The sequence below is a fragment of the Thalassophryne amazonica genome, chromosome 6, assembly GCF_902500255.1.
Source record: "Thalassophryne amazonica chromosome 6, fThaAma1.1, whole genome shotgun sequence".
Lineage (NCBI taxonomy): Eukaryota > Metazoa > Chordata > Actinopteri > Batrachoidiformes > Batrachoididae > Thalassophryne > Thalassophryne amazonica.
The window spans coordinates 103,625,038-103,640,710 of NC_047108.1; the positions used below are offsets into that span (position 1 = coordinate 103,625,038).

Here is a 15,673-nt window from a genome sequence, read left to right on the forward strand (position 1 = left end):
TGACATGCGTGACAGTTTTAAAGTTCTCCGTCTCTGGATTATGCTTTATTATGGACTAATTTGACCCTCAACAAGCTTTTTTCTACAATCATCACCTCCGAATCAAAGGTAAGCTGTACATTTTCCTCTTTTATGGACTTTCTGCTGTAAAGTTGCAAACCTTTCTGATCCATTTGTAATCTCACTATAAAAACTGTTATAATATAATATGATGGCAGACGAAGGCGTGAAAGCAGAAAAGTGTCAAATCACAGCCTTTTGTGACTGATTTAACAGCTGCACGTCAGGCTTCAGGTCCCAGTTTGAACACAGTTTGAAAAAAAAATAAACAGTCGGACTTTAAATCACAGAAATGACTCCGGTCCCACTTTCCTGAAATTGGCGAGTGTCAGAGCTGAGCTTTAATTTGTACCTCTGCATGTGCAGACTGCTCAGGGTTTTAAATGGAAATACATTGCAATGAGACGGAACATTTATCCAATGTGAGCCATATGTATGTAAACAGATTAGTTACAGTCAGCAGACACCAAACATCTACGGAGAATCCTGAATCGGGACGTGCTCCTCATTTAATGACTGGGACAAAATTTCCTCTGAAAATTTTTTTCTACCAAATGTATTTGATCCATTATCAAAATGTAAACAGCGTGTGCACTACAAAAGCAGTGAAAGCAGCAAATACGTTGCTGCGTTCACTGCACAGCCTGCAGCCTGTTGAGTCTGTGTCTGAGCACAGTGTGAAAAAAATAAATGGTCGGACTTTTAATCACGGAAATGACTCCGGTCCCACATGCGAGGGGTTTAATGGAAATACATTATGGAAATACATTGCGATCAGACAGGACATTTTATCTGATGTGAGCAAAAATCTGTTGTACAAAATCTGTTATATACGGTATTTATTATATGGAAAACAATACAAAAACTTTGGGACCTTTTTGTCCGGTGACTGTGAATATCTGGTTTATACGACATAGGTTTAGGTGAGTTTTACTGTACATGGGACTGAACAATAAATTTACCTCTCAAAGCTTTGACAATGATGTCGGCTTCCATCCCACTGACTTTATTTTCCCAAATGTTTCTTCTGTTTGTATCTGAAGGGAATCTGTACATCTTGAAGCCCTTACTGTGACTATTTGTGCTTCCAAATGTGCAGCAACCCGGCATTTTCGCGAATAAATAAAAAAAAATAGCTGGATTTACATGCAGATAGATTAACAGCGAATGCATTTTTGAACCCAAGATGGCACCATGAATCACGTGACCGACTTTTTTTTTATTCATCATGTCGCCATTCTATCTAGGCACGCTATCAGACACCATAGGTAATACTTGTTTCTAAAAGTTTTACCACTCATGAAGCTGTTCTTTAAAGAGGACAGGAACTTTTTTTTATGGGGCCTGAATATGCTTTTATAGACTCAAGAGCAGCTTTGACATTTCTGTAGATATTTCTTATTTGAATATGCATGTAATATCTGAAACAGTGCCAAACAAATGATATGCTACATGACAAATAGTTTCTAAATTTAAAAACAAAGCATACAAAACACTTGTGATTATATCACAACCTGAATATGAGATGTATTTTATGTGCATCATGATAAAATAACGTCCATGATTGTCCTTTCTTACATTATTCTATAAGCTTCACATGCTGCATATGTCCCGCTGTTATCATGGAAAAAAGCTGAGGCATACGTGCCATGGAACATCATTCTGTTGCTTGGCGGTGGCTTTGCTATGGCCAAAGGTTGTGAGGTAAACACATTAACACATGTAAAAACTGTAAATAATGCCATAAGCATGGGCTAATTGTAATCACCTTAACTCTACATGTTCTTCTGTGATGAAAGTTGTCCATAGTTGTGTTATTCTGTCCTGCTGTGCCGTGTTTTGACCTGTGACCATTAACACTGATGTTGTGGCATTTGGCAGGAGTCTGGGCTTGCCGCCTGGTTGGGAGGCTACCTCCAACCTTTGGCCAACATTCCTCCTGCTGCAGCTGTGATGTTGATCACAGCATTCATGGCTTCTTTCACTGAATTTGCCAGCAACACTGCAACAATTATCATATTTTTACCCGTCATTGCTGAACTGGTAAGGCATTGCATTTTTTCTGCAAGTTTTTTTAATTGCTTATAGATGTTTCTATTTGACCATTCCAGCAGGAAAAATAGGATAGCAAATGAAACAGTGATTGCTATATGAAACATGTATTATACAGTACATTTGTGTTTTTATTGTGAATGCTACAGTCCCTTGGTATATTGAAGAAATGTATGTGAATTGTAGTAATGTTTTCAAAGTATATGATAGCTACAGCATCAATTTATTTGTCATTACGTTTAATACATAAGTATGAAACTAACTTTAAGGGAATTGTGTGCAAATAACTGGTAAATGGACTGCATTCATATAGCACTTTTCCATCTGGAGCAGAAGCTCAAAGTGCTTTACAATGATGCCTCGCATTCACACAAACACACTCACATACCGATGTCAGGGTGCTGCCATGCAAGGCGCTCACTACACACCGGGAGCAATTAGGGGATTCAGGACCTTGTCCAAAGGCCCTTATGGATTTTCTTGTCAGGCTGGGGTTTGAAAGGGAGGATCCTCTGGTCTCAAGCCCAGTGTTTAACCACTAGACCATCATCTCATAAGGAATTCCCAGTAAGCACAGGTCATAAGCTCGCGTTGATTAAGTACCTGCCCTTTGTACACATCGCCCGTCACTACTACCATTTGGCTGGTTTAGTGAGGTCCTCAGATCAGCACCACCAGGATCGAAACACAGCCCTGGCAGAGCATCTAGAAGATTATTAAACTTGACTATCTAGAAGAATTAAAATTTGTAACATTCCTTAGGTGGAATTCCCAATGCATGGGGAGGGGATTGACTCCTCAGCGATACCAAAGCGCTATGGATTCTTGGTTGGCCTGATAACCCCCCTCTACCCAGGGAGACGAGCCTGGTGAGCAGAGCTGTTCGTGACTGGACTGCGACGCAACCCCTCTCCTTCCTCACACCTCATGTTTGCAACCTTGTCTCACGGCAATTCGTGATTCAGCAGCACAAAATATACATTAATCTATTGGTTTGTGATATTGTGACAAAAAGCGCCTCATTTTCATCACGGCAGCACAAATTCATTCTAATTCATTCTGTGATGGCTGCACAAAATTAAAAGTGAAGCGGGGGGTCGGAGTGGTTATGGTTAGGGTGGGGAGAAGGAGTAGGATTAGGTTATGGTAAAGGTTAGGGTTGGGGGTAGGAGTAGGTTTAGTAATAGTGAGTTTAAAAAAAAGTCAAGAAAATGTGACTCATTTCATGATGGGAGGATGAAAAAAAAACATGAGACTGGGCTGCATGTTTGTGGAGAACCTGGTGCCAAATGACTTGCAGACGACCTGATTCTGTCACGGGCCTTGTTACGACTTTTGTTTCCTCTAAAAAGTCAAGTTTGATAGTCTTCTCGGCGCTCTACCAGGGCTGTGTTCCAACCCTGGTGGGGCCGATCCAAGGACTTAACGAAACCATCCAATCGTTAGTTGCGACAGGCGGTGTGTACAAACGGCAGGGAATTAATCTACACAAGCTTATGACTCGCGCTTGCTGGGAATTCCTTGTTCATGGGAAATAATACCAATCCCCAATCACCATCACGAGTGGGGTTCATCAGGTTATCTGCGCCTCTCGGTGAAGAATAGCCTGATGAATATCAGGTCTGGAGGTCGGATTTGGCTGAACGCAAATGCAGGGCTCAAACAACAGGTTCTGTAAGTAAAAGCAGTTTACTTGAACAGTAAACGGGATGTGGTACACAGTAAGGCAGTCGAACAAGAGTAACAAAATCAGAATCATCAGGCAGAAGAAGTTGTCAGAGATATAGTCAGGTAGTCATAACACATGTGAGGCAAGCAGGTCGAGAACACACAAACAGAGCTGGAAAGAAGGCACAGGGCACATCAATCTGGCGAAGGAATGAGGCAATCTGAGGAGTTTATATACATCCAGGTGATGAGGTGCAGATTGAGAGCAGGTGTGTGTGGAATGTTCCAGAAAGAGGGAGTGGCCAGGGAGAAGGAAACGCCCACCACCAAGAGACAGCAGAGGCCGACAAGAGAGAAAGGAACAGACAGACCCAAGCAGGAAAACCCCAGCAAGAGACAAAACACAACAGAATAATCAAACCAAAACCAAGAATGCAGCAAACAGAACCCAAAGCCTGACAGTACCCCCCTCTCCAAGGGCCGACCCCAGGGGGCCCAGGAGCAGCAGGATTAGCCACATGAAAAGCACAAATAAGATCGGGGTCCAAAATAAAATGGGAGGGAACCCATGACCGCTCCTCGGGACCGTAACCTTCCTAGTCGACCAAATACTGGAAACCGCGGCCCCGGCAGTGCGAAGCAAGCAGCCGGCGCACAGCGGACTGGATTGACAAGTCTTAATATGGCAATTTTTTTCCTAGCTATTAATAATTTTCTATACTTTTAACTACATATAATACTCTCCGTTTAGATATTTAGATATACCTTTGTATACTGGCGTAGTTCCACCTTAGAATTGGAATATAATATATAAGATATACCTTACTGAATTTTCATGTAGCTACTTAACTTCCAGTTCTGTGCTTGGTGGTTTCATTACCCCGGCAGACTGGTTTAGGTTAAGTTTTAATATGACACGTTTATTCGTGCCTGGTAATCTTCATATATGTTCCATATACTGTTGGTATATTATATACTTATTCCTAGCTATTCTTACTTTCTATTTTTTCCTAGCTATTAATAATTTTCTATACTTTTAACTACGTATAATACTCTCCCTTTAGATATTTAGATATACCTTTGTACACTGGCATAGTTCCACCTTAGAATTGGAATATAATATATAAGATATACCTTACTGAATTTTCATGAAACGTGGGGTGAATGCGCATGGAAGCGGGTAACCGGAGCCGAACCGAAACAGGATCGATAATTTTAGCCACGGGGAAGGAACCAACGAAACTGGGAGCCAATTTGTGATGAACCCCATGGAGCGGGAGGTGACGTGTCGACAACCACACTTTCTGGCCAACGGTATAGGCCGGAACGACTGACCGCTTACCATCTGCTGCCACCTTATAAAGGGCCAAAGAATGGACGAGAGCCCACCAAGCCCGCTCCCAGGTCTGTTGGCACCGAATGATCAAACCGAGGGCAGAAGGAACCGGAGATCGCAGGACTGTAGGGGCAAACAAAGAAGGTTGATGACCGAAAACAACATGAAAAGGCGAATAACCAGAAGAAGCTGATGGTAAACTGTTGTGTGCTAACTCAATCCATGATAATTGTGAGGACCAGGTGGAAGGGTGTTGTGAGCACAATATTCGCAAACCTTTCTCCAGATCCTGATTAAAACATTTAGTCTGACCATTTGCCTGGGGATGGTACCAGATGTGAGACTGGAGGTGGCCCCAAGGATATGGCAGAATTCCCTCCAAAACCCCAAGACGACCTGCGGACCCCGTTCAGAGACGATGTCCTGTGGAAACCCATGAACATGGAAAACATGTGTAAGCATCAGTTCAACTAACTCCTTTGCAGAAGGCAATTTAGGCAAAGGTACAAAGTGACACATCTTGGACAGTCTATCAACAACAGTAAGAATTACCATGTGTCCTTTAAAGGGAGGCAGTCCAGTAATGAAGTCCTGGGAAATATGCGTCCATGGCCATCTAGGGATAGATAGAGGCAATAAGGCCACTTTAACCATACTTTAGATCTTGTTCTGACTTATGGTATGCAAATTGAAGACTTAACAGTATTCCCTGAAAACCCCATTCTGTCTGATCATTTCTTAATAACATTTGCATTTACTTTAATGGACTACCCAGCAGTGGGGAATAAGTTTCATTACAGTAGAAGTCTTTCGGAAAGCGCTGTAACTAGGTTTAAGGATATGATTCCTTCTTTGTTATGTTCTCCAATGCCATATACTAACACAGTGCAGAGTAGCTACCTAAATTCTGTGAGTGAGATAGATTATCTCATCAATAGTTTTACATCCTCATTGAGCACAACTTTGGATGCTGTAGCTCCTCTGAAAAAGAGAGCCTTAAATCAGAAGTGCCTGACAACGTGGTATAACTCACAAACTCACAGCTTAAAGCAGATAACCCGTAGGTTGGAGACAAAATGGCGTCTCACTAATTTAGAAGATCTTCACTTAGCCTGGAAAAGAGTCTGTTGCTCTATAAAAAAAAAGCCCTCCATAAAGCTAGGACATCTTACTACTCATCACTAATTGAAGAAAATAAGAACAACCCCAGGTTTCTTTTCAGCACTGTAGCCAGGCTGACAAGGAGTCAGAGCTCTATTGAGCCGAGTATTCCTTTAACTTTAACTAGTAATGACTTCATGACTTTCTTTGCTAATAAAATTTTAACTATTAGAGAAAAAATTACTTATAACCATCCCAAAGACATATCGTTATCTTTGGCTGCTTTCAGTAATGCTGGTATTTGGTTAGACTCTTTCTCTCCGATTGTTCTGTCTGAGTTATTTTCATTAGTTACTTCCTCCAAACCATCAACATGTCTATTAGACCCCATTCCTACCAGGCTGCTCGAGGAAGCCCTACCATTAATTAATGCTTCGATCTTAAATATGATCAATCTATCTTTATTAGTTGGCTATATACCATAGGTGGCAGTAATTAAACCATTACTTAAAAAGCCATCACTTGACCCAGCTATCTTAGCTAATTATAGGCCAATCTCCAACCTTCCTTTTCTCTCAAAAATTCTTGAAAGGGTAGTTGTAAAACAGCTAACTGATCATCTGCAGAGGAATGGTCTATTTGAAGAGTTTCAGTCAGGTTTTAGAATTCATCATAGTACAGAAACAGCATTAGTGAAGGTTACAAATGATCTTCTTATGGCCTCAGACAGTGGACTCATCTCTGTGCTTGTCCTGTTAGACCTCAGTGCTGCTTTTGATACTGTTGACCATAAAATTTTATTCCAGAGATTAGAGCATGCCATAGGTATTAAAGGCACTGCGCTGCAATGGTTTGAATCTTATTTATCTAATAGATTACAATTTGTTCATGTAAATGGGGAGTCTTCTTCACAGACTAAGGTTAATTATGGAGTTCCACAAGGTTCTGTGCTAGGACCAATTTTATTCACTTTATACATGCTTCCCTTAGGCAGTATTATTAGAAAGCATTGCTTAAATTTTCATTGTTACGCAGATGATACCCAGCTTTATCTATCCATGAAGCCAGAGGACACACACCAATTAGTTAAACTGCAGGAATGTCTTACAGACATAAAGACATGGATGACCTCTAATTTCCTGCTTTTAAATTCAGATAAAACTGAAGTTATTGTACTTGGCCCCACAAATCTTAGAAACATGGTGTCTAACCAGATCCTTACTCTGGATGGCATTACCCTGACCTCTAGTAATACTGTGAGAAATCTTGGAGTCATTTTTGATCAGGATATGTTCTTCAATGCGTATATTAAGCAAATATGTAGGACTGCTTTTTTGCATTTGCGCAATATCTCTAAAATTAGAAAGGTCTTGTCTCAGAGTGATGCTGAAAAACTAATTCATGCATTTATTTCCTCTAGGCTGGACTATTGTAATTCATTATTATCAGGTTGTCCTAAAAGTTCCCTAAAAAGCCTTCAGTTAATTCAAAATGCTGCAGCTAGAGTACTGACGGGGACTAGAAGGAGAGAGCATATCTCACCCATATTGGCCTCTCTTCATTGGCTTCCTGTTAATTCTAGAATAGATTTTAAAATTCTTCTTTTTACTTATAAGGTCTTGAATAATCAGGTCCCATCTTATCTTACGGACCTCATAGTACCATATCACCCCAATAGAGCGCTTCGCTCTCAGACTGCAGGCTTGCTTGTAGTTCCTAGGGTTTTTAAGAGTAGAATGGGAGGCAGGGCCTTCAGCTTTCAGGCTCCTCTCCTGTGGAACCAGCTCCCAATTCGGATCAGGGAGACAGACACCCTCTCTACTTTTAAGATTAGGTTTAAAACTTTCCTTTTTCCTAAAGCTTATAGTTAGGGCTGGATCAGGTGACCCTGAACCATCCCTTAGTTATGCTGCTATAGACTTAGACTGCTGGGGGGTTCCCATGATGCACTGAGTGTTCCTTTCTCTTTTTGCTCTGTATGCACCACTCTGCATTTAATCATTCGTGATTGATCTCTGCTCTCTTCCACAGCATGTCTTTTTCCTGATTCTCTCCCCTCAGCCAAATAAGCCAAATTCTTATGATCGGTATAAACAATAAACGGCATCTGTGCCCCCTCAAGCCAGTGTCGCCACTCCTCCAAGGCCACATTGACTGCAAGCAGTTCCCGGTCGCCGATGCAATAATTGCATTCCGAGGCAGAAAACCTGTGAGATAGAAAGGCATAAGGATATAATCGTCTGTCTGCGGGACACATTTGTGATAGGATTGCTCCCAGACCAATATCCGACGCATCGACCTCAACCACGAACTGACGTGCGGGGTCAGGAAGAAGTAGCACGGGGGCCGTTGTAAACCGTTGCTTTAGGAACTTAAAAGCCTTGTCACATTCCGGAGTCTACTTGAATGTTCGTAGCGATGAGGTCACATTATACAGCCGAGCGGCTACTGAACTGAAATTTTGAATAAATTTTTGATACAAATTTGCAAATCCCAGAAATCTCTGGACTTCTTTACGGCTACCAGGCACCGCCCAATCCTGTACCGCAGCCACTTTTTCGGGGTCCATCTGAATCTTTCCCTCAGTGATAAGGAATCCCAGAAAGGACACAGTAGACTTATGGAATTCACATTTCTCTGCCTTGACGTACAGCTCGTTCTGCAGAAGGGTTTGTAATACTGTCCATACATCCCTGGTGTGAGTCTCAAGGTCAGGAGAATAAATCAGAATATCACCTAAGTACACAAACACAAACTTATTCAAGAATTCACGCAGTACATCATGAACAAGATTTTGGAAGACGGCTGGCGCATTAGTGAGCCCAAAAGGCATCACCAGATATTGGTAGTGTCTGGAGGGAGTGTTAAACGCCGCCTTCCATTTGTCACCCTGTCTGATCCTGACCAAATGGTATGCATTACGGAGGTCCAATTTGGTGAATACTTTGGTACCCTCTAGTGACTTGAAAGCGGATGACAGCAATGGTAAAGGGTAGTGGTTCTTTACAGTCATGTCAATTAGACCTCGATAATCAATACAGTTTTATGTTTTTTCGTAACAAAGAAAAACCCCGCCCCTGCTGGTGACGATGAGGGCCGAATTAAGCCTTGCATCCAACGATTCCTGTATGTATTCCTGCATGGCGGTGCATTCAGGAGCAGACACAGTATAACTTCCCTCGAGGCAGGCTGGTCCCGGGCAACAAATCAATGGCGCAACCATACGCAAAATGAGGCGGGAGTGACTTAGCTTTCGTCTTACTAAACACAGGTGCTAAATCATGATAACAAGGCAGGACCCCGGCTAGGTCTGACTGAACGGGCGCAGGCTGTGACTTAACGCAGGCTGGGTCCACAGAGGATAACGGAGTGAGTCATTTTGTCTAATACAAGAAAACTGATTGTTTCTACATGGTTCTCATTGATTATAAGACGGACTGACTGAGTTCGATGAGTAATCTGCCCTAGTTCGTGTCCATCCACCGCTCTGACCACCAGAGGTTGTGAGATGCAAAATAATTTAAGGTGAAGGGATCTGGCAAGAGAGAGTATCATCAGATTAGCGTCAGACCCAGAATCCACGAATTCTTGCACCATTTCAGTGTGTTGATCAGATTGCAATTTAGCAGGAATTAAATTCTGAGCGCTCAAAGCAAAAATGGAGCTCTGACTCACCCGCACCGAGGCATGAGGCTTAGCAGAAGCACCCCGGAGTGGACAACATGCAATCAAATGACCGGGTTGGCCACAATAAAAACAAAGTCCGTCATCTCGTCTGTGCTGTCGTTCCTCTTGAGATAGATTCATGCGTCCAAGCTGCATTGGTTCTTCGGTCCCATGATGTGTGGCTCGAACCTCGGCTGCCAGTCCTTGGAAGAACACATCTTTAAGTGCAGCTGGGTTCCACTCACTGTTAGTGGCTAGTATGCGGAAATCTATAGCACAATCAGCCACTTGGCGAGTGCCCTGCTTAAGCCTCAATAAAGAGCACGCCGCCTTGCGCCCTGGTGATGTGTGCTGAAATACCTGCAGGAGCGCTGTGGTGAAAGCACTAAGGGAAGAGCAAGGTGGCGACTAACGGCGCCACTCCGCAGTAGCCCACACCACACAGCCCAGCCAGACAGGTGAGAGATTATGTATGCTATCTTCATGTATCGGACAGAAACATACAGGGGATAAGTTCAAAATGTAACTCACACTGCATGATGAAAGGCATGACATCACCTGTCTCCCTGGAAAATTGTTCAGGGCGGGAAAGCTGGGTACAGATGGCAGCTTCCGGTGTGGGAGTCGAGATGGCAGCGGGAGATGTGACGCCGGGGAGCTAGTGTTGCCCTGTGCTGGGTCTGGGCTGTCCTGAGTGTCAAACTTCGATAGAAGTACTCGTAGTTCTAACTAAGAGCTCACGGAGGACATGAAGGCATCCTGTCACTGAGCTAGCTCACCAAGACCAGCGCTGAGAGTGGTGAGCATGCTGGGCCAGCTGCTTACTGTAATGGCGTACCACAAGCTGGAAAGGCATTGAGTCCACTGCGTCCATTATTGGCCAGATTGTTCTATCAGGTCTGGAGGTCAGATTCGGCTGGACACAAATGCAGGACTCAAACAACAGACTCTGTAAGTAAAAGCAGTTTACTTGAACAGTAAACGGGGTCCGGTACAAAGTAAGGCAGTCCAACAAGAGTAACAAAATCAGAATCATCAGGCAGAAAGCATCATCAGGGATACAGGCAGGTAGTCATAACACGTGAGGCAAGCAGGTTGAGAATACACAAACAGAGCTGGAAAGAAGGCACAGGGCGCATCAATCTGGTGAAGGAATGAAGCAATCTGAGGAGCTTATATAAACCCCAGTGATGAGGTGCAGACTGAGAACAGGTGTGCATGGAACGCTCCAGAAAGAGGGTGTGGCCAGGGAGAAGGAAATGCCCACCACCAAGAGACAGCAGATGCCGACAAGAGAGAAAGGAACAGACAGACCCAAGCAGGAAAACCCCAGCAAGAGACAAAACACAACAGAATAATCAAACCAAAACGAAGAAGGCAGCAAAGAGAACCCAAAGCCTGACAATGAACCGAAGCACCTGGTTGCTCAAGTTGTCTGCAAGCAATTTAATACCAGGTTGTCCAGAAACATGAGGTGCGAGGAAGGAGAGGGCAGCCACATATCAGGCTGCGCCACAGTCCAGTCGCGAACGGCTCTACTTACAACCCCCCCCCCCCCCCTTCCCAGGTAGAGGGGAGCTCAGCTATCAGGGGCCAACTGAAAATCCATGGTGCTTCGATATCACTTCATCTAGGCAGGATTATGATTTAGAGGCATTCAGTCATAATCCCACAAATTATATTTAAAAAATAAGTCCCTTTGGCTGCTCCCTTGTTTGCACTCGGGGTTGCAGCAAATCCGAGGTGGATCGGCACATTGAATTGACTCAGGTTTTATGCCAGATGACCTTCCTGACCCAACTCTGCATTGCGTGGACAAATGTCGCAGAGGTGAGGTTTGAACTGGAAACTTTCCACACTGAAACTAAATGCACTTATCACTTGGCCATCACCCCTGCCTTGTGTGTTTATATATACAGCGGGTAAAACAAGTGTTGAACACATCACCATTGTTCCCAGTAAATTTATTTCTAAAGGTGCCATTGAGATGACATTGTTGCTAGATGTCTGTAATGATTGAACAATAGTAGTAGTAGTAATAGTATGTAAGTAAGTCCCTTCGGCTGCTCCCTTGTTTGCACTTGGGGTCGCCACAGCAAATCCAAGGTGGATCTGCATGTTGAATTGGCACAAGTTTTACGCCGGATGCCCTTCCTGACGCAACTCCACATTACATTGAGAAATGTAGCAGGGGTGGGATTTGAACCCGGAACCTTCTGAACTGAAACCAAGCGCATTAACCACTTGGCCACCACCCCTGCTAGTAGTAGTAATAGTATGTGTCAGTGCAAATTGATTTCACATGATTCAACTGATGGTGTAAAAAAAGGTATCTCATTATGGCATTTGTTACAGAAAGACTTAGAAGGACTTTCTAAACTTCTGAACATTCCTGTGAGCACTGTTTAGGCCATAATCTGGAGGTTTAGAAATCCTTGTGTAACCAATGCAATCAGTATGTTTCGCAACAATAAAGCTGCAAAGATCTTGAGATAGCTCTTTGCTTTTACCCATCATGAGATGTTTCTTGTGTGACACCTTGGTAATGGGACCTTTTTATAGGCCATCACCTGGGACTAAACTAGGTGATATTAATTTGCATTGACAAGGGCAGGATTGCATTCTAATTACTGACAGATTTTAGCTGATGTCTTGACTTTCCATGTTTTTTGCCCCTCCCTTTCTTTGGGTGTTCAATATTTTTTTGCTGTATTATTTCACATTATTACACATCCAGTGCATCCATAAAGTTTTCACACCCACTTCAATTTTTCCACATTTTGTTATGTTACAGCCTTAATCGAAAATGGAGTAAATTCATTTTACATCACATGTACATACATAAGTATTTACAGCATTTGCCATGAAGCTGAAAATTGAGCTCAGGTGCATCCTATTTTCACTGATCATCCTTGAGATGTTTCTTAAGCATAATTGGAGTCCACCTGGGGTAAATTCAACTGATTGGACATTATTTGGAAAGACACACACCTGTCTACATTTAAGGTCCCACAGTTGTCAGTGCATGTCAGAGCACAAACCAAGCAGGAAGTCAAAGGAAATTGTCTGTAAACCTCTGAGACAGGATTGTCTCGAGGCACAAGTCTGGGGAAGGGTACAGAAAAATTTCTTCTGCTTAAATGGTCCCAGTGATCACAGCGGCCTCCATCATCCATAAATGGAAGAAGTTCAGTTCCACCAGAACTCTTCTTAGAGCTGACCATCCGATCAGGTGAGAAGGGCCGTAGTCAGGCAGATGACCAAGAACCTTATGATCACTCTGTCTGAGCTCCTGGATTCCCCTTAGAGCGGAGAACCTTCCAGAAGGACAACTATCTCTGCAACAATCCACCAATCAGGCATTTATGGTAGAGTGGCCAGACAGAAGCCAGTCCTTACAAAACGGCACACGGCAGCTCGCCTGGAGTTTGCCAAAAGGCACGCGAAGGAGTCTCAGTCCATGAGAAACAAAATTTTCTGGTCTGATGAGACAAAGATTGAACTTGGCATGAGTGTCAGGCATCATGTTTGGAGGAAACCAGGCACATCCCCATGCCACCACCATGCTTCACTGTAGGGATGTTTTTCAGTGGCAGGAACTGGAAGACTAGTCAGGATTGAGGGAAAGATGAATGCAGCAATGTACAGAAACATCCTGGATGAAAACCTGCTCCAGAGGGCTCTTGGCCTCAGACTGGGGCGACGGTTCATCTTTCAGCAGGACAGTGACCCTAAGCACACAGCCAAGATATCAAAGGAGTGGCTTCAGGACAACTCTGTGAATGTCCTTGAGTGGCCCAGCCAGAGCCCAGACCTGAATCCGATTGAACATCTCTGGCGAGATCTGAAAACGGCTATGCACTGGCGCTTTCCATCCAACCTGATGGAGCTTGAGACGTGCTGCAAAGAGGGATGGGCACAACTGCCCAAAGATAGGTGCACCAAGCTTTAGGCTGTGAATACTTATGTACATGTGATTTCTTAGATTTTTTTGTTTTGTTTTGTTTTTAATAAATTTGCAAAAATTAAAAAAATAAACTTTTTTCATGCTGTCATTATGGGGTGTTGAGTGTAAAATTTTGAGGGGGAAAATGAGTTTACTTCATTTTGGAATAAGGCTGTAACATAACAAATTGTGGGGACTCCGGTGAGGGCAATCGCATCTCCTCCTCTCTCCTCTATCTCTGCTCCAACCTTCAAAGTCCCTACTTCACCAGGCTGTCAATTCTTCAAACTATATTGGATTAATCATGGAATTGATCAGCTGGTCTCTAAAACGCTATTGACACCATTTTTTCTACAAGAAGATCAGGGCCGGGGGACCCTGCGTGCCCGGATGGATCTTACCCTGTGGGCTGTGTTCTCGATGCCTGGGAGACGTAGCGGGTCGCATGCTTTGCGCCTTCCTCTGCGGAGGACGTCGAGAATTTATTCATATTTGGTTTCATAGTAGGAGGGCTGGTACTTATTGGCTTATGTACTGCTCTGACCGATTGATTGATTGAAGATTGGCAAGATGGCTGCCGCCAAAACCACGACCCCTCGCTTGTCCGTCATGATTAATGAGTTGGGCAAGGCGATGCATTCTCAGACTGCATTAACCCTTGAACTCAGATGCAAATAACATGGATAACATCTCGGAGCAAATGCGCGCCTTGCAGGAGAAGGTGAAGATTTCAGAGGCCGGGGAATTTTCATAACTGGGATCTGGTTTGTTCATGTGAAGCTGGAAAAGCATTTTTCACTGCTCAACCACAAACACAGCAGGCTTATCAGCCTCTCAAGGATAAAATGCCCATTGTTTTTCCTCCAGAAGACTTTCTACGGCCTTGGGAAGATTGGCTGCCTCCTTATCTCTCTTACTCCAGTACACAAGGACAGACAGACTCACACATGCACAAAGACTGAAGCATGCCCCACTTTCCCTCTTACCTCCCCTCCTGCCCCCATCACACACCCCATCCCAGCCACCGCTCACGCCACCCCTTCTCCCCTCCGGGAGCAGCGTGGTTTTAACTGCGGCAGGTCCCCGTTCCCCCCAAGCTAGCAGAAGCGCGACTCCTGTTGCAGCGGCTACCACACACTCACATCACCTAAATTTGGAAAACAGACTGTTTTCAAGTTTAGTGCACATAAACAATGTCAAATGTATATGTGTTGTCTTAATTCTGATGTGTGCCATTATTATGGTAAACAAGTAATAATTGTGGATTAATTGCTGTATCTTGTCTGTGGAAATGTGACTGTGGACGTAATCTTGTTGTTGTTGCACTTGTAATGACAATGACAATAAATCTCATCCATCCATCCATCCATCCAAAAAGTGAAGCGCTGTGAATACTTTCTGGAGGCATCCATCCATCCATTTTTTCCGCTTTATCCGGAGTCGGGTCGCGGGGGCAGCAGCTCAAGCAAAGCCGCCCAGACCTCCTGATCCACACACACCTCACCCAGCTCCTCCGGGGGAACCCCAAGGCGTTCCCAAGCCAGCCGAGAGATGTATTCCCTCCAGCGTGTCCTGGGTCTACCCCAGGGCCTCTTCCCAGTGGGACGTGCCCGGAACACCTCTCCAGCGAGACGTCCAGGGGGCATCCGGAAAAGATGCCCGAGCCACCTCAACTGACTCCTTTCAATGTGCAGAAGCAGTGGCTCGACTCCGAGCTCCTCCCGAGTAACCGAGCTCCTCACCCTATCTCTAAGGGAGCGCCCAGCCACCCTGCGGAGGAAACTCATCTCGGCCGCTTGTACTCGCGATCTCGTTCTTTCAGTCGTGAGCCAAATCTCATGACC

At 44.0% G+C, this 15,673-nt stretch overlaps 1 protein-coding gene across 1 annotated transcript in view; it reads left to right on the top strand.

The window, feature by feature from the left end:
• Positions 1–15,673, top strand: part of slc13a3 (solute carrier family 13 member 3) — a 42,157-nt gene that overhangs the window by 23,255 nt on the left and 3,229 nt on the right. The window contains exons 10-11 of the mRNA XM_034173049.1: positions 1,652–1,764; positions 1,942–2,103. Of these exons, the coding sequence (XP_034028940.1) occupies positions 1,652–1,764; positions 1,942–2,103 (275 nt within the window). The remainder of the gene's footprint in view (positions 1–1,651; positions 1,765–1,941; positions 2,104–15,673) is intronic.